The sequence below is a fragment of the Schistocerca americana genome, chromosome X, assembly GCF_021461395.2.
Source record: "Schistocerca americana isolate TAMUIC-IGC-003095 chromosome X, iqSchAmer2.1, whole genome shotgun sequence".
NCBI classification, from domain to species: domain Eukaryota; kingdom Metazoa; phylum Arthropoda; class Insecta; order Orthoptera; family Acrididae; genus Schistocerca; species Schistocerca americana.
In genome coordinates, this window is record NC_060130.1 from 594,240,853 (window position 1) to 594,267,852 (window position 27,000).

At 40.4% G+C, this 27,000-nt stretch overlaps 1 protein-coding gene across 1 annotated transcript in view; it reads right to left on the reverse strand.

Moving 5' to 3' along the window:
• Positions 1 to 27,000, reverse strand: part of LOC124554973 (lisH domain-containing protein ARMC9-like) — a 194,469-nt gene that overhangs the window by 57,121 nt on the left and 110,348 nt on the right. The window contains exon 12 of the mRNA XM_047128710.1: positions 25,822 to 25,942. Within this exon, the coding sequence (XP_046984666.1) occupies positions 25,822 to 25,942 (121 nt within the window). The remainder of the gene's footprint in view (positions 1 to 25,821; positions 25,943 to 27,000) is intronic.

Here is a 27,000-nt window from a genome sequence, read left to right on the forward strand (position 1 = left end):
GAGAATATAGCATTTTCAGTTGTTAAGCGACTTCTAAAGCCAAACAGAACATTCGATAGCAAATCATGTGATATAAAATGATCAATTATCCTTACATACACAACCTTTTCAATAACTCTAGCAAACACTAATATAGAAATAGGTCTAAAATTGTCTACATTATCCCTTTCTCCCTTTTTATAAAGCGGTTTTACTACTGAGAACTTTAATTGTTCAGGAAACTGACCATTTCTAAAGGAAAAAATACAAATATGGCTAAATAAAGGTCTAACACGGGCAGAACAGTAATTTAATATTCTGCTAGGCACTCCGTCATAACCTCAAGCATCCTTAGTCTTCAGTGATTTAATTACTGACTCAATCTCCCCCTTGTCTGTATCGCAGAGGAGTATTTCAGACATCAATCTCAGAAAGGCATTTGCCAAGAGAGTTATATGATTCCCTGTAGAAGCTAAATTTTTATTTAATTCAGCAGCAATGCTCAGAAAATGATTGTTACATATATCTGATTTGTCAGTAACAGAAATATTTTTACTATGAACTGACTTTATATCGTCGACCTTGTGCTCCTGACCAGACACTTCCTTCACAACAGACCATATGGTTTTAATTTTATCCTGTGAATTAGCTTTGCATACCACATACTCTTTGCCTTCCTAATAACATTTTAAACACCTTACAATACTGTTTGTAATGGGCTACTGCAGCCTGATTGTGACTACTTCTAACATTGCATTAGTCAGCCACCCAGGCTGCTTATTAATGCTAGTACCCCGTTTAGAACATTCTAATGGAAAGCAACTCTCAAAAAGCATGAGAAATGTGTTAAGGAAAGCATTATATTTATCATCTATGTTATCTGCACTATAAACATCCTGCCACTCTTGTTCCTTGACAAGGTTAAAAAAAACTCTCTAATACTGTTGGATTAACTTTCCTACACAGTTTGAAATTACATGTGACATTTGTTTGAGTGCAAAAGCATTTTAGTGTTGAAATTTGTGCATTGTGGTCTGACAGGGCATTCATGCTTTCACTAAGAGATTGCCCATCTAGTAATGAAGAATGAATAAAAATATTGTCTATGGTATGCTACTGTTCCCCTGCACGCTATTTGGAAAAAACACAGTCTGCATCAGATCATATGAATTTAGGAGATCTACCAACATCCTTTTTCTTGCACGATCATACACAAAATTTATATTGAAATCACCACATATAACTAATTTCTTGAGCTTCCTACAAAGTGAATCAAGAACCCTCTCTGGCTTGAGTAGAAATGCTCTTAAGTCAGGGTTAGGGGACCTATAAACACCAATTAGAAGTTTAGTTTCATTAAATTCAACTGCCCATGCACAACATTCAAATATCTGTTCAGTGCAACACTGTGATAGTTCTATGGACTCAAAAGGAATACTGTTTTTCACATATACAGCCACTACCCCACCTCACAAGGAACTCCTCAAAAAACAGCCAGCTAATCTGTATCCTGGTAAAGGAAGCCTCTGAATTATCAAATTATTTAAGTGGTGCTCCAACATACCAATAATTTCAGAGTCAACATCTGTAAGCAGTTCACTAACTTTATCTCTAATACCTCTTATATTTTGATGAAATATGCTAATTCCATCTCTACTTGGAAACATGACATCCTCTGAAGGTGAGCCCTTAGAGGAACTTCCTATAAGCAGCAGCTGACTTCAGTCTAAAAAAGATACACCTCTAACACCAAATACTACAGGAATTTTTTCCATGAGTGATCCCACCACCACTCACTACACTGTCACCTATAAGCTTTGCCAGCCTCTCTTTCCCATTCCTATTGAGGTGCAGGCCATGCCTCGTGAAACCTGATTTGCTGAAAGACCCAGCTGGCACCACTGAAATGTGACCCATGCCCTCTGCAATCAGCGCCCTCTCTAGCCCCATGTTAACGCACCTAAAAGCCGCATTAAGATGAGGCCGATCCTGACACTAAAACAGTTTCACAAAATGCACATTAGTGCCACCAGTTTGAGTAGCAATCTTTACCAGGTCACCACCTACATCATATTCCCCATCCCTATCAAGACTGTTTCTTGCTCCACCCACTATCACTACCTGAGCCTCCTTTGTAAAATTCCTACATAACTCCTCTATGCTGTCGGTCACCTAAGCCAACCCTGCACTAGGCTTCACAATGCTGGTGACCTGGTACTCACTCCCCAACACTTCCTGCAACCACTGGCCCACACCTCTACTGTGCGAGCTACATAGCAGCAGAACCTTCTTCTTTATCACACGTTTCTTGTAGTGGCCATTTTCGCGGCAGCTGTATATAAATTGCAGTTGTTTTGAAGAAAATGCTTTTTTTGCATGCTGCACATCGAAATTATTATTTTTATTTATGCACCGAGACATGTTTCACCTTTCTTGCGAGGCATCATCAGTGCGTGTCCTGAAATATTACATGATCTGTCCATTTTTATACATAGGTTATGGTTTCACATCTAGGTTATAGATTTAAAAACAGTTCCTTAACGTTTTATTATGAAATGGAAAGGTACTTACAGGTAACTTCTAATTCATTGCATCTAAGCAAACTGCTTTTTCTCATCTGGCAACCAGGTGGACATCTTAAAGTTCACTTTCAGTTCTCTGTTTACATTATACATCACTGTAACTAACATATTTTTAATACAGAGTTTCATTCATTTCTCTAAGTGTTACCAGTTGCCAACATTCTCAGTTTTCTGCATTCAACTGTTGTGTGAAAGTGTGTGTGTGTGTGTGTGTGTGTGTTAGAAAGAAGTGAGAAAGATTTCTTATTTTTTTAATAGAATCATTTATTTTATTTTTATTACTATTTTTATTCATTTATGTATTCTTAATAATAATAATAATAATTATTATTATTATTATATTTTCCTGTATATACTTATGAGAGGAATCAGGTATGTAATCATTTGTTGGGATTTCTGTCTGTTATATGATCAATTAGTGTAAACAGTGAGTTGTTAGTCATATTTACTTGGTCATTTAGTTGTTGCTTCTTTTCACCCTTCGTTTTGTATATATGATAATTTTCCTGTAATGTCGGAGATTTTCTCATTATTTATTCTAATTATTTTCATATCATTTTCTCTTGTAGTGGGTTTTTGGTTGTTTTCTCTCAAATGTTCTGCAAAAGTTGAGTGGCTTGTTCTGTATTTCCATGCTCTGATATGTTCTTTGTACCGGGTGTCGAATGTTCTGCTGGTTTGTCCTATATACCTTCCATCACATGTGTTGCACTGTAGTTGGTATATTCCTGCTTTTTGGTAGATATCTGTGGTTTTTGTTATTTTTGGAATGTGCCTTTGGATTGAATTGTCTGTTTTGAATGCTATGTTTACCCCTTGTCTTTTGGAAATGTTTGTTATTTTATGTGTGAGTTTGTACTTGTATGTCATTGTGTACCATCTTGAATCTTCCTGCATTCTTTGTGTCATTATTGTTCTGTCACTGTTTGTGCCTGTTTGTGTAGTGTTTAGTTGTACTGTTGTTTGTGAGTGTTTTTGTACTGTGTTCACTGACTGTATTTGTTTTTTTAATTTTTTTGTTTAATTTGGTGACTAGATCCCTATTGTATCCATTGTTTGCTGTTATTTGTGTGATGATGTCTAGTTTTTTCTGTTAATTTTCTGTGCTGAGTGGTACTGTGTTGAGTCTATGAAGCATGTATCTGAGTGCTGATTGTTTCTGTGAGTGTGGGTGATTAGAAGTCTGATGTAGGATTGTGTCAGTTGTTATAGGTTTATGGTGGATTTCAAAGCTATGCTGATTGTTTTCTTTTTTAATCATTATATCTAAAAAGTTCATTTGATTGTTCTGTTCTTTTTCCATTGTGAATCTTATCTTTCTCTCTCTGTATTGTGTTTATATCTGTAGGCAACTGGTCAATTTTTGTCTGAGGTTCATCTATTAAACAAACGATGTCATCCATGTATCTGACCCAATAAAGTATGTTGTAATTCTTTTTGATAACATTTTTGAAAATTAAGTTTTCTACATGGTTTATGAAAATGTTTGCTAGGGCACCTGATAACTGGGGATCCCATTGGTAAACCATCTTCCTGTAAATAGTATTCATTATTGAAATGAAAGTAGTTCTGTTCAGTTATCAGTTACAGCAACTTGTGTATTTCTTTGATGTGTTCATCTGATAGATGGCTGTTGTCCTTCAGGTTTTGTTCTATGATATTTATTGTTTCTGCTATTTGAATGTTAGAGTACAGGTTTTCTATGTCAAAAAAGAGCAGAGTAGCTGTGTCTGGGATTTTTATATCTTTTATAAGTTGTATTAACTGTGAGGTGTTCCTTATAGTTCTGTCAACTTCTATTTTATCAGTTTCAGTTTCAACATGTGTCCTGCAAGTTTGTAAGAGGGAGCGTTTTTGAAGTTTACAATGGCTCTTACTTGGATATTTTGTTTATGGATTTTTGGATGGCATCGGAGGGTGGGTGCTGAAGAATTGTCTGTATTAATTTACCCTTTTCTCTGTCATCCAGTGTGTGTTCTTTATCTTTGATTTTGCAACTGACTTAGGCCTCCTGACTGCTTAGGACTGCTGCATGTTCCCTACATCTAAAGCTACAAGAGGCTCCTCTCCACTCATCTCTGACAGTTGGTCAAATCTATTGCACACACGCAAATTAAAACTGTCTGAATACCTCCTCCTCCTAGTTGCCTTCTTGCCATCTGCCAGTTCCCATTCCCCACCACCCTTCACCCTCCTCAACCTATCTAGTTCCTCCTTTGCACATTGTAACCACACCTGAAGGGCACAGATCTTACACTCCTCCTCTATCAACTTATCTCTACTACAGCTTCTGCATTCCCAGGAAAAGATATCACTAGAATGCCCACTGGCTACCCCACTGCATTGCCCCCAATGAAAATACTTTGAACAAATCCCACCCCGTAATCCACTACTCACAAACATACGATAGAGCCCACACTTCTCAATAATGGTAAAATTTTACAGTTACTGAAAAAAAACTATACATCTACATTACCTAAGTTCAGTTACACTAGTATAACTATTTATAGAACTAACAATAACGGTCTCGAAATTCTCTGTCTACTAAGAAAGCAACTACTTGTATTAACACTACTACACCACAGCTAATACTAGTACCAACAAAACTACACAAAATTATTAGCTAAAATCAAAAATTCAAGCAGCCACTGGAACACTCAATGAAGTTAAAACACAGATTCTGTCAACAGTTGCAGTATTTATATTAGGTCACTAGTTTCAAACCTTACAGGTTCATTTTCAAGCCTGACATAGCAAGACTAAACTGACAGTGGCTGATCTTAATAATAAACATCAAAGTGGCAGCACATGATTTATAGACACTGTCAGAATGAATGCCACAATCCACACATGCCTCTTATCAAATCAAAATCAAAAACTGAGTTTGATTTTGACTTTGTAAGCATTTTAGGGCACAAGATCAGAAAAATACGTGCGTGAGGGATGGCATTTCAAACAAACTACTGGATGGATTTGTTTGTGAAATCAGCAAAAAGTGTTATGTGTAGTAGTGAAAATTGGCACAGTTTTGTTGGAGGTTTTTCTTATGTTGTGACTGAAAGATATCTTTGGTGTTGGCAGAAATGTCAACTGTAATTAAAACGCACCTGGGGAGGAGTTTGTAGTGCACAACATACTTTTTGTGCCACCATATGCACAACATTATCTCTTCAGACTGCCATTTACTCAAGGAGATGTCCTTCATTAAGTCTCAGTCGTTAACTTGTTCTTAAGAAATTAACATAAAGGCATCATAACTTGTTACCAGTAATAATATTGCATAGAAATGTTCAATGAGTGAAACAATGACATTCAGGCAATAATGTAGTAATAGTTGCATAGACTATTAATGCAAATGTTGCAGGTCATCACATAAGCCAATTATTGAAACTTCCTAAATGTGGAAAATCATTCATACCAGTACAATCTTTCTTAAAACAAGAAAATCATTTTATGACATGGTCTGGCCAATAGTACTTGATCCACACACAATACAAAATGCTTCTAATTGCTTCTACTGCCTGCACCGCTCCATTAAGTTCAAAGTGAACAATATGTCACAAATGTTGAACCATTTACAACTTGCGACTCTGTTTTATAATGCCTTAACAACTTTCATAAGATTCAAGTATGTAAAATCCAATACATAACTGCAAGACAAATACTGGAACTTCAAAAAAGAACATGTCACTTAATAAAAAGACTCATAGCATCCCTGGCATGCTGTGTTACTTCACAAGATTAACTCAATTTATTGAAGTTATTTCAGACGGAAAATCATACTAAAATAAGAAACAATTTTATGCTTGCTATTGTGAGAGTAGAAATGTGCCCAAGATGTGCTGTGCCACATTCAACTGGTCAGATGGTGGTTGGCTTCAAGTGCTAGTGGTGGATGGCAGCGGCCGCTGACTGCTGTAGGGCACTGAAACGCTTGAGCATAAACTATTCTTACTTAAAATCAGCCACGAGATCTTTTGAGAAAAGTTTTCTTATTACTGGTGTGTTAAAAATCAAAGCAAATTATCTTTGAGGTTCCATCAGGCTGATACCTTTAGCAGACAGCCAGCATGTGGGTTAAAAAATAAAGGAAGGCATGAATTCAAACTTGTGACTTTGTGTCTATGTTGTGAGATGTTTACCACTAGCAGATACAGCTCTGTGATACCTTAAGCAGAAGACAACACTTCTTTCAGATACTTCTGCACCCTACAGTGCTGCCAAATCATGCAGATGGCCACACTTAGAATTCTGAGGGGCAGGCAGTTTTATTGGTGCCTTAAGTGAACAACTTGGACTCAGTCTCTTCAGCTGCCGGCCGGCGGTCAGGATTGCTCAAAACACTTTCACAGACATAATATTTGGTTTTGTTGTTGCTGTTTTCAGTATAAAGAGAGGTTTGATGCCGCTCTTCAAGCTCCTGTGCAAGTCTCTCGATGTCTATGTAATTACTGCAACCTGTATCTACTTGCAATTGCCTACTGTATTCGAGCCTTGGTTTCTCTCTACCAACTTAATACTAGTTGATATCTCAGGTTGTATCTTATCAACTACTCCTTTATTTTGGTCATGTTTTGCCATAAATTTGATCCAGTATCTCTTCATTAGTTACTCAATCTACCCATCTAATCTTCAGAATTATTCTGAAGCTACTACTCCTTGTTTGTCTTAAATGTTTCGTTTCTGTACAAGGCCACACTCCAGACAAATACATTCAGAAAAGACTTCCCAACATTTAAATTTATAATCTTTCTGTAGGTTGGGACCGCAGTCATATAATACTGTTTAAATGAAAGTTCTGCCAATTGATTGTACAGATTGTTTATTCTATTGTATAATCATTATTTCAGCCTTTGGCCATGTTCAGGGATCACAACATTTAGCATTCTCAGACATGTTTAAATGAAGTCATCATCAAAATGTATTAAACTTGCCAGACACTTTGTGAATATGTTCTTATTTATATCCTGTGACACCAGATTCATCAACAAGTTTAATACATTTTGACAATGACTTCTTTTAGAGAAGCCTAATCATGCTTAACTTTGTGGTACTTGAAATTGGCCAAAGGCTGAAATCATGAGTGTACAACAGAATAAAAATTACATACAATCAACTGGAGGAACTTTCACTTAAACATTTAAATTTATATTTGATGTTAAGAGATTATTGTTTTTCAGAAATGATTTTCTTGCTACTGCTAGTCTGCATTTTATGTCCCTCCAAATTTGGCCATAATCAGTTAGTTTGCTGGCCAAGAAGAAAAACCCGTCTACTACTTTTAATGTCCGATTTCCTAATCTAATTCCCTGACCATTGCCTGTATTGCCCGATTTAATATGACTAACCTTTTCTACTTTTGTTCTCGTTCATCTTGTAACCTCTTTTTAAGATACTGTCCATTCCACTCAACTGCTTTTTGAAGTCCCCTGCCATCTCTGCCAAAATTACAATGTCATCAGAAAACCACTAAGTTTTTTATTTCTTCTCTCTGAATTTCAGTTCCCTTCCCAAATGTCTCCTTGGTTTCCTTCACGTTTTAATCAGTGTACAGATTGAATAACATCAGGGGTAGGTTACAACCCTGTCTCACTCTAGTCTCAAATGTTGCTCTTACTTTTCATGCCCTTCTGTTCTTAAAAAAGCTGCCTGGTTTCCATACAAGTTGTGGATAATGTTTCATTTCTCTTATTTTATCCCTGTTACCTCAAGAATTTCAAAGAGTGTAGTACAGTCAGATCTGTCAAAATGCCATGATTCATATTAGTAATTTGTAACTTTGAATTATTAAACTGATGGTTCAGTAACATTCAGATCTGTCATAAACTGCCTGTTTGGAATTGGAATTGCTACAGTCTTCTTGAAGTCTGGGGTACTTCACCTGTTTCATATGTCTTTCTCACAAGGTGGAATAGCTTTTTCATGGTGACTCTCCCAAGGCTCTCCATAAATCAGAGGGAATATTGCTTACTCCAGGAACCTTGTTATAGCTTAGGTCTTTCATTGGTCTGCCAAATTATTCTTGTGGTACATCTCTCATCTCATCATCATTTACTTCCTCTTTTCTTTCTATAATATTGCCCATAAGTTAATTTATCATCTATTGTTCCTTCTACCTTTCAGCTTTGTCTTCTTTGCTTAGTACTGATTTTCCATCTGAACTTTTGATACTGATACAGCGGTTTCTCTTTTCTTCAAAGACCTCTTCAGTTTCCTTGTAGGTGGTATGTTGCGTACATAGTTCCGTATAGCCAGCGCATACACAACTTTCCCATAAGAGCGCGCCCCGCTAAGCACAACAGCGCAGGCGCAGCGCTCGTCCGTCTCTGCACTACGAGATGGCGCTGCCTTAGAGACGGACCAAATTCTGCTTCCGCCGATCCACGCATTAATATGTAACGCAGCCAATGAGATTGCTGCTAACGTAGAACCTTTTCTCCTCACGGATCACACTCGCGCAGTGATACCTGAACGCGCGAGGTATTATAATGAGTGTACTAACCTCCGATTAGTCAGTCTGCATTTGTCTGCACCAGTCTGTACCAGTCTGCATTAGTCTGTACCAGTCAATAGTCAAGTTTCAGTCTGCACCTAAGAAGATTATCATATTCATGTAGATAGCCATGAAGATAAATGTATAAACACTTTGTCAAGTATCAAAGATATGTGAGAATAAGATTAACGTACCAAGACCAAAGGAACTTCAGATTGCCAATTTTAAATAGCATCTAGAATCAAGTTAATTAATTTTATGCTTTTTATTATTGTAATAAATGTGTGTGAAAATTAATCAAGTTCTGTTTAAAGTTGGTCACTGTCAATCTGCTACTCTAAGCATGCAAGTGGCATTTCTATCGTCTGACCTAACAGCAGAAGATAAACACACCACGATAAGACCACGAGACATATTGCTGACACTCGCCTACTTCGTTAGAGTGACAAGTCAAATAATCTGATGGTGTGTGTACCGAAGGTCTTACAGTACGCACACCACACGGTATCTATTTTCCTCCTTGTTATACATGCTCTATAGACTTACATCTGTCCTCTAGCCATTGCTGCTTAGCCATTTTGCACTTTCTAACAGCATCATTTTAAACATCTGTGGTAATCCTATGTTACCACAACTACTGCACCAGTGCCACAATGGCCGTGAACATAACAAGACATGGGGCACCAGCTCATCTTGTTATGATTCGAGGCATAGCATGTTGGAAACTAATCCCCATCTGTTACGTTTTCTGCTTCCAGGAATAACTAAAATTTTATTGCTCTTTCATTCTATACCTAATGCAGTTGCATATATAATGTTTAATTTGTACTGTAATGTGTCAAATTGTTATTTATGAGAAACTCCATTTAAATTTATGATTCAACTCCATGAAGTTTCAGAATTGCAGCTGGATAACATCGATTCTCGCCAAGACATTTTGGCTGACAGCCATTCAGCTACCTTCAGGTGAGTGGTTAGCACTAGAGATTGCCAGTTCATGTCACTGACTTTATACCAGAAGTTGGTGCAAGATGCATGCGCAAAAGCAGCCACTCCATGAGCGACCTCTCCTGAGCATTGTATCTCCATAAGACATTCCATGGATTATTCTGCCATGAAAATCTTGGACTCAACGAGGTCCTTCTGGGATTCAGTTATTAAGGAATTGGTGGAAATACATTTGGCAGAAAATTTTATTTGTCATGCTGGCAGCTCTCAACTGGATAAGGTGTGGGACCTGTATAAGGTGTAGGACCCAGTGGCTTCTTTAATCTCTACAGAAAGGAAACATTTTATGACTTGCAACATGTCTAGCAACATCTAGTTTTATTAATTTGACATCTGAATTTTAATTCCACAAGCCCTCATTGAGACAGAGAGCGTGCATGTAGTATCACCATTACACATGTGCCTGCACACCATAGATGGAGCAATATTTGAAGAGGGTGAGATACTCGACAGAAGTTGCTCATGTAGGCGCTGCCCTTCCACATGTGTCTCTGCCCAAATTTTTGGTATGAAGTCAGTGACATGAACTAGCAATCTCCATTTCTAAACACTCATCTGAAGATGGCTGATCGGTTGTCAGCTGCAGTAGCACGGCAAGAAGTCGACCATATCGGGCTGCAATCCTGAAACTTCATGGAATACTCTTTATGCTGGGAAAATTTCAAGAATAATACATTCCAATTGTATACATTTATCTTCCTGATTATAATGATGCAACTGAATTTACTAGAAAGAAGAGTAATTAAAAGTTATTGACATTACAGTGTCGCGCAATGAGAAAATGTTTTGATATATAGATCAGCATAGGAGGTATTGTTACCACTCATTCAAAAGCAAACATTCTGAAATTTTTGAGAACATATTTTGAATTATATGAAACTAATTAACTTACAAAAGAACCAACATTAAACGTTTGGACCCTCATAACTTCAACTGCCTATTTTGCTTTAATGCCTACAAGATTCTGAACTTTGGCAACAAATGCTTGTTGCTATATTTTTTCTGAATCAGACAACACTATTCACTAATTAATCCAGTCACTAATTAAAATTTCATATAATTTAGAATCATAAGAGATGGATTTCAAAATGGATGCCACGCTCATAAATAGGGGATTTCAGACTACGGATACATGATAAGATTCCTCCTGTGGTGTCACCGCCAGACACCACACTTGCTAGGTGGTAGTTTTAAATCGGCCGCGGTCCATTAGTACATGTTGGACCCGCGTGTCGCCACTGTCAGTGATCGCAGACCGAGCGCCACCACACAGCAGGTCTCGAGATACGGAATAGCACTCGGCCCAGTTGTACGGACGACTTTGCTAGCGACTACACTGATGAAGCCTCGCTCCTTTGCCGAGCAGATAGTTAGAATAGCCTTCAGCTAAGTCCATGGCTACGACCTAGCAAGGCGCCATTAGCCTTACATAGCAATTGATACTTATCGTATAAAGCATGTCTCATCAAGAACGATGTATACAACAAGGATGGATTAAAGTTAAGTATTCCAAAAGCTACGTACCTTTCTTTATAGCATTCATTACGTATCCTGTTTCAGACCTCACGCCATCCTTCGTGTGTTTATAGCGTGCATTGCGGTCCCCTCAAATCACACTGTGTCGGCACTTATGTCGACACATCACCTCCTATAACCCACTACCCAACAGATGGATATGCGCTGCGGCACCAGGCTGCCAGTGCCCTACACTTCAAATAGTCTGCACTGCCTCCCAGAGCCTTCCTCTATATAAAGACAATGCTTCCGGTGTTCCTCCTCAGATTTTGTTCTACTGCTTATTGTACTGTTTCTATGTTTGTCATTTACTTGAAAATTGATCAATAAACTTCATTCTCAGTGGCCACACTGTTGGTTGTTTGTAGTACTATGACACTACTGGTGATGAGTGTGGTGTTCACCTCCATGTGTCATGTCTAGTTGGTTGTTCCATCATCTCTCATGTCCATGGAGGCAGTGCTGAAATCTCTCTTTGAGCACTAACAGGCTCTTAAGGATGCTACCATGAATTTGTTAGCCATGCTGACTATGCATGCTTCTATGCATTCAGTGTACCAGCCACCTTTTCCCCCTTCTGGCGATGTGGCTGAAGACTGGGATGCTCACGAGAAACAGCTTTGGTAGCATTTCCTCAATTTTAGTGTCACTGACATGAACATATGTAAGAATTTGTTCCTTTCTTGGATTCCCCCTCAGATTTGGTAGTTATTGTGTGTGTTAGCCCCACTCCAGGAACTGGCATCACCTTCATTCAACAAAATGAGTAAGTTATTGTCCAATTATCACCATAAGTGTACCCATGTCACTGCAGCATATATTGAGTTCTATCGTTTTTGGCCAACTCCACAGCCTCAGTAGCAAACGTCAGTTTGTTACCAATGCTCATCATGATTCCTACACTGATTCTATGGTCTGTGATGCCACCACTCAGTTGGCTCTTGACAAGGAGGTGTATCAGTGCGCACTACAGTGCAAGAACCTATCTTTCACTGATGTGTTAAATACTGCTCAGTGGTTCTAGGTCTCTTATGTTGCTGGTGATCAAATTGAGGTTTGGCATGACATCACTGCAGTAGCTCCTGTTCATGATCGCTGTGCTTCAGTTAGTTCTCATGGGAGGACAATGTGGCAGCCATACAAACACAGGCTCCATGTCACACTAGACAGCGATGTACCAAACAACAACAACAACCACAGCAGCAGCTGCACTCAGCGGTCCCACCTTGCCCATACTGTTTTGTGCAACATGACAAGCCCGTGTACCCTAAGCACTGGGTGGCTTGCAACAGCTATGGAAAACAGAATATATAGTATCTATGTGTCATTCCCAGCCCTCTCCTGCAGACATGGACATGAATGCTAATTGTGTGTCACCAGTGCTTACAAATAATAACAAACTGTTTATAGAAGTGTGAATGAAGGATAAAGCGCTCCGATTGCAAGTGGACATGGGTGCAGCTGTGACACTGCTGAACTCACAAGCTCATATGGACTTGGGATCTATGGCATTGGCTCCAGTTACTTAACGTTCAGTGTGTTACAACAAACAGCATCTCCCAATTTTTGTGCAATTTACGACTCCCACTGTGTAAGCATCTGTGGTTTGTTCCTTGACTTTTCTGGTAGTGGATGATGCTGAGGCCAACAATTTGTTCAACCCGGATGCTTTCAAGGCTTTCAGTTACTCCATTGTGGATGCAGTGCACCTTGTTTCCAACCAGGTCCCTTGTCAGCAGTTAGATTCTCCATGTTCTGAGTTCTCATCTCTTTTTTTGGATGGGTTAGGTTGTGTCACTAACATTATGGCCCACATTACCCTGAAACCATGCTTTTTCCATGCATGCCATATTCCATTGGCCCTGTGTGAGCAGGTGAAATCAGAATTGGACAGGCTGACACCACTGGGGATCAGACAGCCTATTACATGAAGTGACTGGTCTACCCACCTTGCGATTGTAAAAAAAAAAAACCAAATCATCAGCTTCACCTCTGTGACAATTTTAAAGTTTCTGTTAACATTCAGTCTATCACTGAAACCTACCCTTAGCCCCACCAGGATGAGTTATTGGCCGTATTTGCCAGGGGAAAGTTTTTCTATAAAATTGATTTATCTGAAGCCCATTTACAGGTTCCATTGGAAGAGGATTCGAAAAGGCTCCTTGTAATTAACACACCCTTCAGGTTGCACTTTTATCAGTGTCTCCTATTCTGAATGACTAGCATCCTCGAGACTTTTCAGCATTTTTTGGAACAACTGACTATGTCCTTTCTGGGAGGTACCAACTATCTCAATGACATCGTCCTAACGGGTGCATCTATGGAAATGTATTTGCAACCTAAACTCCTTGTTCATGGTCTTACATACTGTGGGGCTAAAGTGCAGTTTGGCCCAGTCACAATTTTTTCAGCCATCCATTGTGTATTTGGTGTTTGAATTTTCTTGATGTAGTGTAAAGCCTTTATGTCATCATGTCACACTGCCACAGCTCTGCCTTGCCCTTCCAATGTCAAATAACTTTGAGCACTTTTCAAGAAAACTGTCTACTATCACAAATTTATTCCATATATGGCCATGTTGGTTATGTTGTTGTTGTGGTCTTCAGTCCTGAGACTGGTTTGATGCAGCTCTCCATGCTACTCTATCCTGTGCAAGCTTCTTCATCTCCCAATACGTACTGCAGCCTACATCTTTCTGAATCTGTTTAGTGTATTCATCTCTTGGTCTCCCTCTACGATTTTTACCCTCCACACTGCCCTCCAATACTAAATTGGTGATCCCTTGATGCCTCAGAACATTTCCTACCAACCAATCCCTTCTTCTTGTCAAGTTGTGCCACAAACTCCTCTTCTCCCCAATCCTATTCAATACCTCCTCATTAGTTACGTGATCTACCCATCTAATCTTCAGCATTCAGCACCACATTTCAATGGCTTCTATTCTCTTCTTGTCCAAACTATTTATCGTCCATGTTTCACTTCCATACATGGCTACACTCCATACAAATACTTTCAGAAACGACTTCCTGACACTTAGATCTATACTCGATGTTAACAAATTTCTCTTCTTCAGAAACGCTTTCCTTGCCATTGCCAGTCTACATTTTATATCCTCTCTACATCAGTTATTTTGCTCCCCAAATAGCATAACTCCTTTACTACTTTAAGTGTCTCATTTCCTAATCTAATTCCCTCAGCATCACACAATTTAATTCGACTACGTTCCATTATCCTCGTTTTGCTTTTGTTGATGTTCATCTCATATCCTCCCTCCAAGACACTGTCCATTCCGTTCAACTGCTCTTCCAAGTACTTTGCTGTCTCTGACAGAATTACAATGTCATCAGTGAACCTTAAAGTTTTTATTTCTTCTCCATGAATTTTAATACCTACTCTGAATTTTTCTTTTGTTTCCTTTATTGCTTGCTCAATATACAGATTGAATATCATCGGGGAGAGGCTACAACCCTGTCACACTCCCTTCCCAACAACTGCTTCCCTTTCATGTCCCTCGACTCTTATAACTGCCATCTGGTTTCTATACAAATTGTAAATAGCCTTTTGCTCCCTGTATTTTACCCATGCCACCTTCAGAATTTGAAAGAGATTATTCCAGTCAACATTGTCAAAAGCTTTCTCCAAGTCTACAAATGCTAGAAACGAAGGTTTGCATTTTGTTAATCTAGCTTCTAAGATAAGTCGTAGGGTCAGTATTGCCTCACGTGTTCCCATATTTCTACGGAATCCAAACTGATCTTCCCTGAGGTCAGCTTCTACGAGTTTTTCCATTCGTCTGTACAGAATTCGTGTTAGTATTTTGCAGCTGTGACTTATTTAACTGATAGTTCGGTAATTTTCACATCTGTCAACGCCTGCTTTCTTTGGGATTGGAATTATTATACTCTTCTTGAAGTCTGAGGGTATTTCGCCTGTCTCATACATTTTGCTCACCAGATGGTATAGTTTTGACAGGACTGGCTCTACCAAGGACGACAGTAGTTCTAATGGAATGTTGTTTACTCCAGGGGCCTTGTTTTGACTTAGGTCTTTCAGTGCTCTATCGAATTCTTCATCAGTATCATATCTCCCATTTCATCTTCATCTACATCCTCTTCCATTTCCATAATATTGTCCTCAAGAACATTGCCCTTGTACAGTTCCTCTATATACTCCTTCCACCTTTGTGCTTTCCCTTCTTTGCTTAGAACTGGGTTTCCATCTGAGCCCTTGATATTCATACAAGTGGTTCTCTTTTCTCCAAAGGTCTCTTTAATTTTCCTGTAGGCAGTATCTATCTTACCCCTAGTGAGGTAAGACTCTACATCCTTACATTTGTCCTCTATCCATCCCTGCTTAGCCATTTTGCACTTCCTGTCGATCTCATTTTTGAGATGTTCGTATTCCTTTTTGCCTGCTTCATTTACTGCATTTTTATATTTTCTCCTTTCATCAATTAAATTCAGTATTTCTTCTGTCACACAAGGATTTCTACTAGCCCTCGTCTTTTTACATACTTGATCCTCTGCTGCCTCCACCACTTCATCCCTCAAAGCTGTCCATTCTTCTTCTACTGTATTTCTTTCCCCCATTCTTGTCAATTGTTCCTTTATGCTCTTCCTGAAACTCTCTACAACCTCTGGTTCTTTCAGTTTATCTAGGTCCCATCTCCTCAAATTCCCACCTTTTTGCAATTTCTTCAGTTTTAATCTACAGTTCATAACGAATAGATTGTGGCCAGAGTCCACATCTGCCCCTGGAAATGTCTTACAATTTAAAACCTGGTTCCTAAATCTCTGTCTTATCATTATATAATCTATCTGAAACCTGTCAGTATCTCCAGGCTTCTTCCATGTATTCAACCTCCTTTTATGATTCTTGAACCAAGTGTTAGCTATGAGTAAGTTGTGCTCTGTGCAAAATTCTACCAGATGGCTTCCTCTTTCATTTCTTAGCCCCAATCCATATTCACCTACTACATTTCCTTCTCTTCCTTTTCCTACTATCAAATTCCAGTCATCCGTGACTATTAAATTTTCGTCTCCCTTCACTATCTGAATAATTTCTTTTATCTCATCATACATTTCTTCAATTTCTTCGTCATCTGCAGAGCTAGTTGGCATATAGACTTGTACTACTGTCGTAGGTGTGGGCTTCGTGTCTATCTTGGCCGCAATAATGCATTCACTATGTTGTTTGTAGTAGCTTAGCTGAACTCCTACCTTTTTTATTCATTATTAAACCTACTCCTGCATTACCCCTATTTGATTTTGTATTTATAAACCTGTATTCACCTGACCAAAAGTCTTGTTCCTCCTGCCACCAAACTTTGCTAATTCCCACTATATCTAACTTTAAACTATCCATTTCCCCCCCATGAACCATAGACCTTGCCGTTGGTGGGGAGGCGTGCGTGCGTCAGTGACACAGATAGCTGTACTGTAGGTGCAACCATAACGGAGGGTTATCTGTTGAGAGGCCAGATAAACGTATGGTTCCTGAAGAGGGGCAGCAGCCTTTCCAGTAGTTGCAGGGGCAACAGTCTGCATGATTGACTGATCTGGCCTTGTAACACTAACCAAAACGGACTTGCTGTGCTGGTACTGCGAATGGCTGAAAGCAAGGGGAAACTACGGCCGTAATTTTTCCTGAGGGCATGCAGCTTTACTGTATGGATAAATGATGATGGCGTCCTCTTGGGTAAAATATTCCGGAGGTAAAATAGTCCCCCATTCGGATCTCCGGGTGGGGACTACTCAGGAGGACGTCGTTATCAGGAGAAAGAAAACTGGCATTCTACAGATCAGAGCGTAGAACGTCAGATCCCTTAATCAGGCATGTTGGTTAATCCTCTCTATAAACTGCTCCACAAGGACATTGCTTTTCAGTGGACACCAACATGCGAGCGTGCGTTCAGGCTTTTCAAATCTAAATTGCATTCTGCTCCTTGTATGGCTACCTTACTTTCTGGCCACCATCTGGTCTTGACTACAGATACCTCTCAGTATGGCCTCAGAGCTGTTCTTGCACATCACTGTCAGAATGGTTCTGAACATTCACCAATAACTTATGCATCAAAAATGCTCAACGCCACACTGCAACAACATTCTCCAATGCAAAAGGAAGCACTTTCTATCGTCTAGATCCTCACGAAGTTTCATGTATTCCTGTATAGGTCTAAGTTCCACTTAATTACAGATCAAAAGCCTTTGGTATCATTGTTTAATCCTTCTACTTTGGTGCCTGTCTCCAGCATTGGGCCTTGTTTCTGTCTTACTACAACTATGAAATACATTTTTGGTCTACCATGCAGCATGCCAATGCCAGCGTGCTGTCCTGGCTTTCAGTGGGGCCAGATCTCACTTTTGATCAGGATTGGCACCTTTGTTTTCACTTAGATGTTGAGGCACAGCTTACAGTGGAAGGTTTTTCTATCACATACTCCCATATCGCTGCTGCTGTTTTGCACCAAGTTGCTCACCTCATTCAGCATGGTTGGTCAGACAGTCTCCAGACAGGCTTCTGATCCTTTATGTAACTGTTTTGCCCTCCATCACTGCTTTTCAGTGTTTGATGGTGTTGTCCTCTTAACTATGGATGGGCTGTCACCCACGATTGTGACCCCAGGCGCTCTATTGCAGGCTGTTCTTCAACTCCTACATCATGGACATTTGAAGGTGTCCCGTACCCACTCATTTGCCTATCAGCACGTTTTTTGGCCTGGAATTGATGGTGACATTGTGTGTCTTGCCGCGGCCTGCTCTCAGTGTGCCACACAACATGCAGCACTGTGGGTGGTGCTCTCTCTGTGGCCTGCGCCACTGTGTCCATGGGAAAATTTCCTTGTTGATTTTGTGGAACCAATCCTCAATTCTTACTAGTTGTTGGTTGTCTATGTTTCCCTAAATTTCCATATGTTATATGTTACCCTTCCACATCAGCTGCGGCTAAGGTTCAAGCCCTCTCAAATATTTTTTCTATTGAAGGATTTCCTTATATACTTGTGACATAACAGTCCACAGTTTGTGTCTCAGACCTTCCACAATTTCTGTGCCTGTCAAGGCATTTGCCACATGACGGCTCCTCCTTTCCATCCCCAATCTAATGATGAGGTGGAAAGGCTCACCTGCACGTTCAAGGTTCAAATGAAGAAGTATGTTACAGATGACACCTTGATGTGCTTCCTGAGTTCCTAAAGGTTTACGCTGATGTGGGATTGGAGTCTGGGCAAGATACCCCAAGGTTACCAGCAACATACCCTCTTGCAACTGCTCATACCACCCACCAACACCCATTGGCACAGCCCTCATTGCATTTCGCTCCTAACTACATGGTCTGTGCTCGGGGGTTCGGCAACCAACAGAAATGGATTCTGGCCACAGTCCACAACTTCCATGCATCAATGGGGGGCTGGTGGCATGGCATCACAATCAGCTGTGTCCTTTTGCCACAGCAAGTCCCAGAAGTCAGCTGCCACTGCTGTCTTCACCTCCTTACTCAGCACCTGACCTGGCCTGGGGGGCATCACCGCTGGGTGAGTGGACCTGCCCTCATGGATGCCGCTATCTCCTGTCTCTCCTCCAGGGTCTGATGCCCTAATAGATGCTGCTGGCTCTTCCTGTGATGCTTCACTGCCATCTGTGCTTCTGTCACTGGAAGGGCTGGCATCATCAGGTTGTTCACCACCAGCAACCCTGGCACCCCTGCCTAAGTGGTCAGCACCTTCACCATTGTTGCAGTTCCACCATGTTGAGGACCCAGATGTTGAGATGCTGCCAGCACCCTTATTACAGATCCCCCATTATGGTACTTCACAGAGGGGCAGACACTGTGCACGTCTGCACACGCACCACATCTGCCCCTACTCAACCATTCCAGTTTGGAATTTCCCTCTGTCCCCACCATCATGAGGTGTGGTACCCACTGCAGAGGCCATGGATGTGTTGTTAGTCACGCCAATTCCCATATCAGAGGAGCATCCTTTCCCCAAGAGGGGAAGGGCGCTATCATCCTGTATGCAACACCTGGATATGTGCAGCAGCACCAGGCAGTCAATACGCTATGCTTCAAATAGTCCACCAATGGCAGTTGCATGGGCTAGCCACCAGAGGTCACCTGCAGTAGGGCATGGTGCGCATGGTACATCATCTGCCACACCACCTACCTGAGCCTTCCTATGTATAGAGATAGTGCAGCCACTGTTCCTCCTCAGATTGTGTTCAATTGCTTATTGTACTGTTTCTACATTTGTCCTTTACGTGAATGTGGATTAATGTACTTTGTTCTCAGTGGCTGTAATATTGGTTGTGTCTAGCTTTATGACACAATTCCATACACTTTTCCAATTTACGAACCTGAAACATTTTTCAGAAATCAGTTAATAGTTAAGTCTTGGAGTCCATACACTAGTAAATCGAACTTAGTTGATTTTCAAAATATTAATTACTTTTAGATATCACATCATATTCTTATGCCTGTCTTTAAATGGTCACCTCTCCCCCAAAACTGACAGTATGCAATCAGCATGCAAACAGATAACACCTCTATGTTGAGTCATGTTTAAGCCCTTATCAAATGAGTAAGCACATAACAACTATGTAGTTTAAAGTAAAAATCTGTGCCTAGCAAGATGCTAACATCTCACTGCTAGCATAAAAAAGTCTGTGATAGCCAAGCATTTGGGTAGGATCATCATGTTGATTTTGGTACGTGTCTGTGGTCAGGAAATAAATGCTAAACATCTATCTCTAACTGAGTCGTTAAACTCTGCGACTGGTGAGCAACCGGGTAACATCTCTATGTCAACTTGTGTTAGAGTACCAGAAGTGTTACCAAATGGGCAATACCACTGCATCAGAAATTTCTGTGACTAGATAGCATTCAGAAAAGATAACTATGTCAGACAGAGTGAAAGCACCAGGCAAATTTTCCAATACCTAAGATCTCATGTGAACATATATATTCGGACATCATTGGTGTGACATCAAAGTGTTAATGTTTGATTACTAATATTCACTGAGCAGGGTAACTGATTTCAGTAGCTGTACAACAAGTTGTATCATGTGCATGGTTAACTGCACATTTCAGTCACTGTCTGTTATGTCACTATGAAGTTCAACAAATACTGTGACTCTGATTAATAGTTAAATTAGTTCTCTTCTGGATGTGTTTACAGAGGAAGAGATGGGCACTTCTATACCTGTTTAAACTGTAATCTGTAAATCTGGAATTGCCCATCAAAAATGTTAAAGTGTGGATAAAGTAGGAGGAGTCACTTTTAAAATTCGCCTATTGTGTGGTCTACCTCAGTTGACACTATTCTTCCAAAATATCTTTTCAGTATACTGAGATCTGAGACTTCAAGATATGTAAAACCGAGTGCAACATCAACAACAGGAAAGAGGTCTGTCTCGACATAGCACGGATGCCTCAGAAAAGCCCCTTACTTTTGCCTCTAAGATGATCAACGTAGCACAGAAAAATTACTTGTAAATCAAGGAGGAGGGCATCATCATTATTTATTCAATCAAGAAGTTACACATCTTTCTCTATGGTGTGAAGTTTCACCTGGTTAAAGACCATAAGCATTTAGTTTCCCCTCTTTAACCCTATGACACATCTGCTGGACAAGATGGCACACAGACTTCAATGATTGGCTCTGTTCCTCAGTTATTATCCCTGTGAGATCATTTTCATCCAACAGCTCAGCACTCAAATGTCAACACCCTCCTCTGCCTTCCTATGGGTCTCTACCCAACCTTCGACCAGGATGAAGTCCTTTGTTTCTATTTCAACAACAACAAAATAGTGGGCTAAACTAAAATCGTTTGTTAGAGCATCAAATCTTACCAGTCAAAATGAAAAAAAATTAACTGAAAGATAAAACAATAAAAAATTCCTGGAATTCAAAAAAAAAAAAAATCCCAAGTTTTTCCTGTATTTTCCTCAAATGAAAAAATTACAATGTCCTTCCTGGATTTCCCAGTTGTTTGGGGGTGCATACAGCCTGTAATACTCAGTAAATTTGCAGGTATCATTAGAACAATGGCACAACCATTCTGAACATTGTGCAGAACATTGTGCAGAACTGGTGCAGGAAACAGGACCTAAGGATCAGTCTCATGAAAACTGTTGTGATACCACTCATGAGGAAACATATACAGGACATGTACTGGAACATTAAGCTCTCTGACAAAATTCTACTAGTACGAGGGGGCAGAGAAGTATCTAGGCATAGCTCTCGACATGAAAATATCATGGGGCCCCTCACGTAAACAATATGGCACAAGGTGCTCTCATGTGCACTAGAAGAACCTGTGGTAAAAACTAGGGCCCAAGCCCCAGGAGCATATACCAGATATACAGCTCTGTAGTAAGACCTATAATAATTTATAGGGCGACAGTATGGTGGAATAAGTAGAACATAAGGTGCCTGCTAAGGAGCTTGGAAAGGTGCAAGGACTGTCCAAACCTAGCCACAACAGGTGAAATTGGTAGCACACCAACTGTTGGGATAGAGGCCATGCTGGACATACACTACATCTTTTGGTACAACAGAGGCAAAGGCAGGGCCATACAAGTTAAAAACTGGAAACTTTTGGGACATCCAGAATCCTACACCAATATAATGAATGTTGTAAACATAGGAATGTTTGGGAAAATGTCAGTTGACTAGCTGCTTCAATAAACCATTCAAAGTAACAATTGGAGGTAATGAGCAACCAATGTACCATTCAGGAGACATAGTCCAGTTTACTGATGGGTCAAAAACAGACAAAGGTGCTCACTCAGGCCAGGGTATATGGATATAGCCTAGACTAGATAACACAATCTCTCAACGGAGGCTGGCCAAAGTATTCCAGGCAGAAAAACTTGTCATCAGAATAGTTGCAGAGAAGACTCTACATAGGTGCTACAAAGATTGTGGCATCTTCTTCCATTCTGAGAGCCAAGCAGCTCTGAAATCTCTATCAGCCCCAGCAACATGATCAAAAATTGTTGCAGAGTGCCATAAATCCCTTTTGACACAAGGGGAAAGAGACAGAGTAAAACAGCAGCAGGTTCCTAGTCACTCAGGAATTAGTGGCAATGAACAAGCTGACAGGCTGACGATAGCAGGAATGACACCTCAATTTGTTGGACAAGAACCTGTCTTAACCATCGTTGAGGTGTCAAAACTGTGTAGCTGGATCAGGAGGTAGTACACACAATATTGGTCAACTACCATCCATAGAGAGGCCCAGAAGAGGGAACACATCTCAACATGTGAGTCAATCTGCAGGTGAGCTGACTGTCTGAAACCGCATAGAGCATGAGCACTGAGGAAAACACAACACATGACAAGAGCGAGTGACTGATAACAGAGCAGCCTGCAGCAGAGCACTGCACAAGGTGATGGCTTGGTCTGCAGGCATTGAAATTAGTGTTAGAATTACTGGGACAGGCCTGTTGCCACTGGCAGGTAAACACCTGGGCAGTTTCTCTGCCCATGCCACACTTCGCCCGCACCCTCCATGGCAGCATTCTGTACTATTCCAATGTGATAACCACGGTAGCTCCTCTGCATCCATCTCAATGTCTGCTAGAGGAGATACTAAATCCCTTACCACTGAAAAGGCAATGCAAATCGAAAAAAGACCAGTTTGTGCTGTCACCTCTGTCACAAAACTGGAGAGGGCATGAGGGCAGAAGGAGACAGTGCAAATGCAGCTTGCTCTGCTGCAAAGGCAGAAGGCTGTAAGGCTGGGTTAATAGTTAGTCCACCAGCATGGGTAGGGGTGAGGACTAGGCCACTAGTGAGCAGGAAAAAGAGGTTACCAGTTCAAATTCCAGGGGCTCCACAGATGTAGGCACAGGAGTTATCCCCAATATCACCTTATTCTGCCACGGAAGGTATGATGGCAGATGTCTTGGAAGTGGGTGAACATCCTGCCAACACTGGGAGGCTCCCATCAAAACAACTCTGCAACCAACCCCATCACCTTGTTGGCTTGGAGACACTGGCATTGAAAGTACAACAAGTCATGGCTGCGACTGGTTGGAATGAAGGATCACCTGCTCCCAGCCGACATCCACCATTTAAAAAAAAAAAAAGTTGAACCTTGTGTCTCATCACTACATCTAGCAGCCAGCCACCCCTACTACAGGCCAAAAGACCAAGTCCAAATGAAACCACCGTGAGGAAAACACAGTGGGCTGTGATGGTCTTTGGCGGGTAACTTTGGGTGCAACAAATCCAAAAGCCCCCACGGCTGGTGACCAAGCAAAAATTTCCTGGACAACACCTGTTAATTGGCATCATTAAGTACATAGTCTGAAAACCCAACAGTAGATCATCTCAGGAGGAGGCAGACATGGGTTTCTTCATTTGGGTCTTGAATGAATGCATTAAGTTCTCCACCTCTGAGTTAAACACTGGGTGAAATGGGGCAGTAGTCAGATGTTAGATACCCCTGCAAATGCAAAAATATTCAATCTCCAGTGATACAAATTGCCAACTGTTATCATAAATGAGTGCCAGTGGTGGCCCATGACAGAAAAAATGACCAACAGTGTGCAAACAGTTGCCATCAACATTTTGAAGGCCATCTTGGCAACATAGAGGAAATTTCACAATACATAAACTACCAATAACAATCTGCTTCCCAAGGAAAGGCCTGAAAAGTTGGGACTGGCAGAGAGGAATAATGACTAGGCAACACAACCTGGTTTTGTCCACAGGCTGCAGGGGCCCACACAAGATGTTCAACATCATGATTGGCCACCAGCCAGTAACGACATACCAGGCCAAATCTGTTCCCAAAAGAGCATGCTCTGCCTACCACACCTGATCAGCTGAAACCAGAAAAGTGATTATGTGGCCCTCATCTTCCACACTGTCAAATTAAAATCCACCAAATTATGGTGCAAGGCTTTGGCCAAGTGAAAGTGAGTGTCTCTTTTCAGTCAAACTCTGGATGTAGTCCCAATGGCAATCAGAATGCATCTGCACTGGCATGCTGGGCAGCGGACTGGTATCAAAAGTCATAAAAATAGTTATTGTGGAAGTGTCCATTTCTGCAATTAGTTGACAGCCCTATTCTGCTGTATGGGATGAGGGCTGAATAAGGAAACCAACAGGTTGTGGTCAGCAATGAGCAGAAATTTCGCCCCATACAAGAAAACATGAAACTTTTTAACTCCAAAAATGACAGCCATTGCCTCATTTTCCACCTGTGAGTAATTACATGGCACTGTGGAAAGTGTCTTTGATTCAAATGCTCTTTGAAAATCAAGAAATACTGCAACTACCTGACTGACTGCCTTGATCCATGACTACCAGCATGTCATGTGAGATAACTGTGAGTCGCGTTTCACAAGACTGATGTTTTCAAAATATATGTTGGATGGCACAGAGGAGGTCATTCTGTTCAGGATTCCTCCTTATGTCTGAGCCCAAAATATGTTATAACATTCTATAACAAATGAATGTCAAGGATACTGTGTGGTAGTTTTGTGGATCACTTCTGCTACCACCAAGTGATGTGGCGCAGTCGTTAGCACACTGGACTCGCATTTGGGAGGATGACAGTTCCAATCCGCGTCTGGCCATCCCGATTTAGGTTTTCCATGATTTCCATAAATCGCTTCAGACACATGCAGGGATGGTTCCTTTCAAACAGCACGGCTGACTTCCAGCCCCATCCTTCCCTAATTCCATGGGACCTACGACCTCACTGGTTGGTTCCCTCCCCAAATCAACCAACAACTCCTGCTATCCTTCTTGTAGCTGGGTGTATCCTGCACTTTTTTTCAACTACTGGGCAGGGTTTTTTGTGTCTACAGTAGATTATAGTCAATAGAGGGGCTAACACAGCTGTAAATTGGGAATAGTGTCTGTCCTGGGTCTTTATTAAATTTTAACAATTTTAGCTGTTCCTCAACATCACTGACACTATTTTAGTTTATGAGCACAAAAAAATATTGAAAAACAGACAAAGGAAATTTGGAGTTTTATAATAAGAGTGATTACTAACAACCAGTTGCATAAAGGAAATATTAACAATACACATTCAAAAATTATCTGAAGTTGTCATAACGTTTTCCTCTTCTTTTCAGCCCTAACCTATGTACCTCCTAGGGGTATGTAACGAAAAGAATGGTATAGCTGATACAAGTGTGTTTATTGGTTATAACATATTCTAATTTAACTATTAATAAAAGAGGAATTACTGCTGAAACAACAGGACATACAACAGTTAAACCCACCATGACGAGGGAATGGTTGACGATACTGTTGATACAAAAGAGCCTCACCACATAGTTCACCATGAATGTTTGTCACTGGATCATCTGCATCAAGTTCATCTTCTAACAAGTCAAGCTCTACCTATAAGACAAGGAACAAATAAAAATGTAAGATACTTCTAATACCATAAATGTTTACAAACTCAAACAACTGATTTCTTTAAATTTACATTAAGACTATAATTTTGAGAACATTCAAAACAAAGCAGTTAATGGTGGTGTCCAGAATGAATAGTAAGACAGAACAGTCTGTTTACTTCATACAACCAAATTTACAACAAAATCAACATAAATGCTCATAAGAACACTTTAGACTTGGGCTTTCGAACACAGGCTCCTTGTTTTGTCATAGTAAAGTAGAAAATGATATTCATCAGTGGGGCTTATATGCATTTATAGGTGTGGATAAAGTGCACAAAAAGACAATAGTACTAAAGGGTTCTTGAGATTGTAGAGAATGCAAGGCTGTCAAACTATTATTATAGTTCTACAACAAAGATAATAACTCAACATTAAGAGGAATACAACTGTTAGACAGAAATATGGAAACACCATGAGAAATGCATGCTTAAATGTAAATTCAGATGCTAGCCAAACCTGCAGGTTACACTGCTAAATTTGACTACGACCGGCACCTGTGAAATGTCCTTAGTGCGTAGCAAGTGTCAGTTGTATCAGAACAGTGTTCTGTGCACTTTTGAATGCATTATGTTAGAGCTAAGTGAAGCAGAATGTGGACAAATTCCTGGAACTATTATGGTGGGTGCTTCTATACGCAAGGTAGCCCAAGTGTTTGGTGTTTTGAGAGGCACTGTATTGCAGATCTGTACCACATATGTGCAAAGTACAAAAACACCATCTGCTAAGTCACAGCATGGATGAAAGTGTGTGTTGGGTGATCATGATGGATGGTCATTGAAGAGGTTTGTGGCAAGAAATAAGAGGATAACAGCTGCAAAAGTCACTGCTGAACTGGATGTCACACTCACAAACCCTGTCAGTAGCAAAAAAATAAAAATGGAGCTCCATAAGCAGGGATGTGCATGGCATGCTGGAATTGCAAAACTGCTCATACGTGATGCAAATGCCTGTAAGAGGAAAATGTGGCGCCAAAGTCATAAACCTTGGGCTATGGAGTAA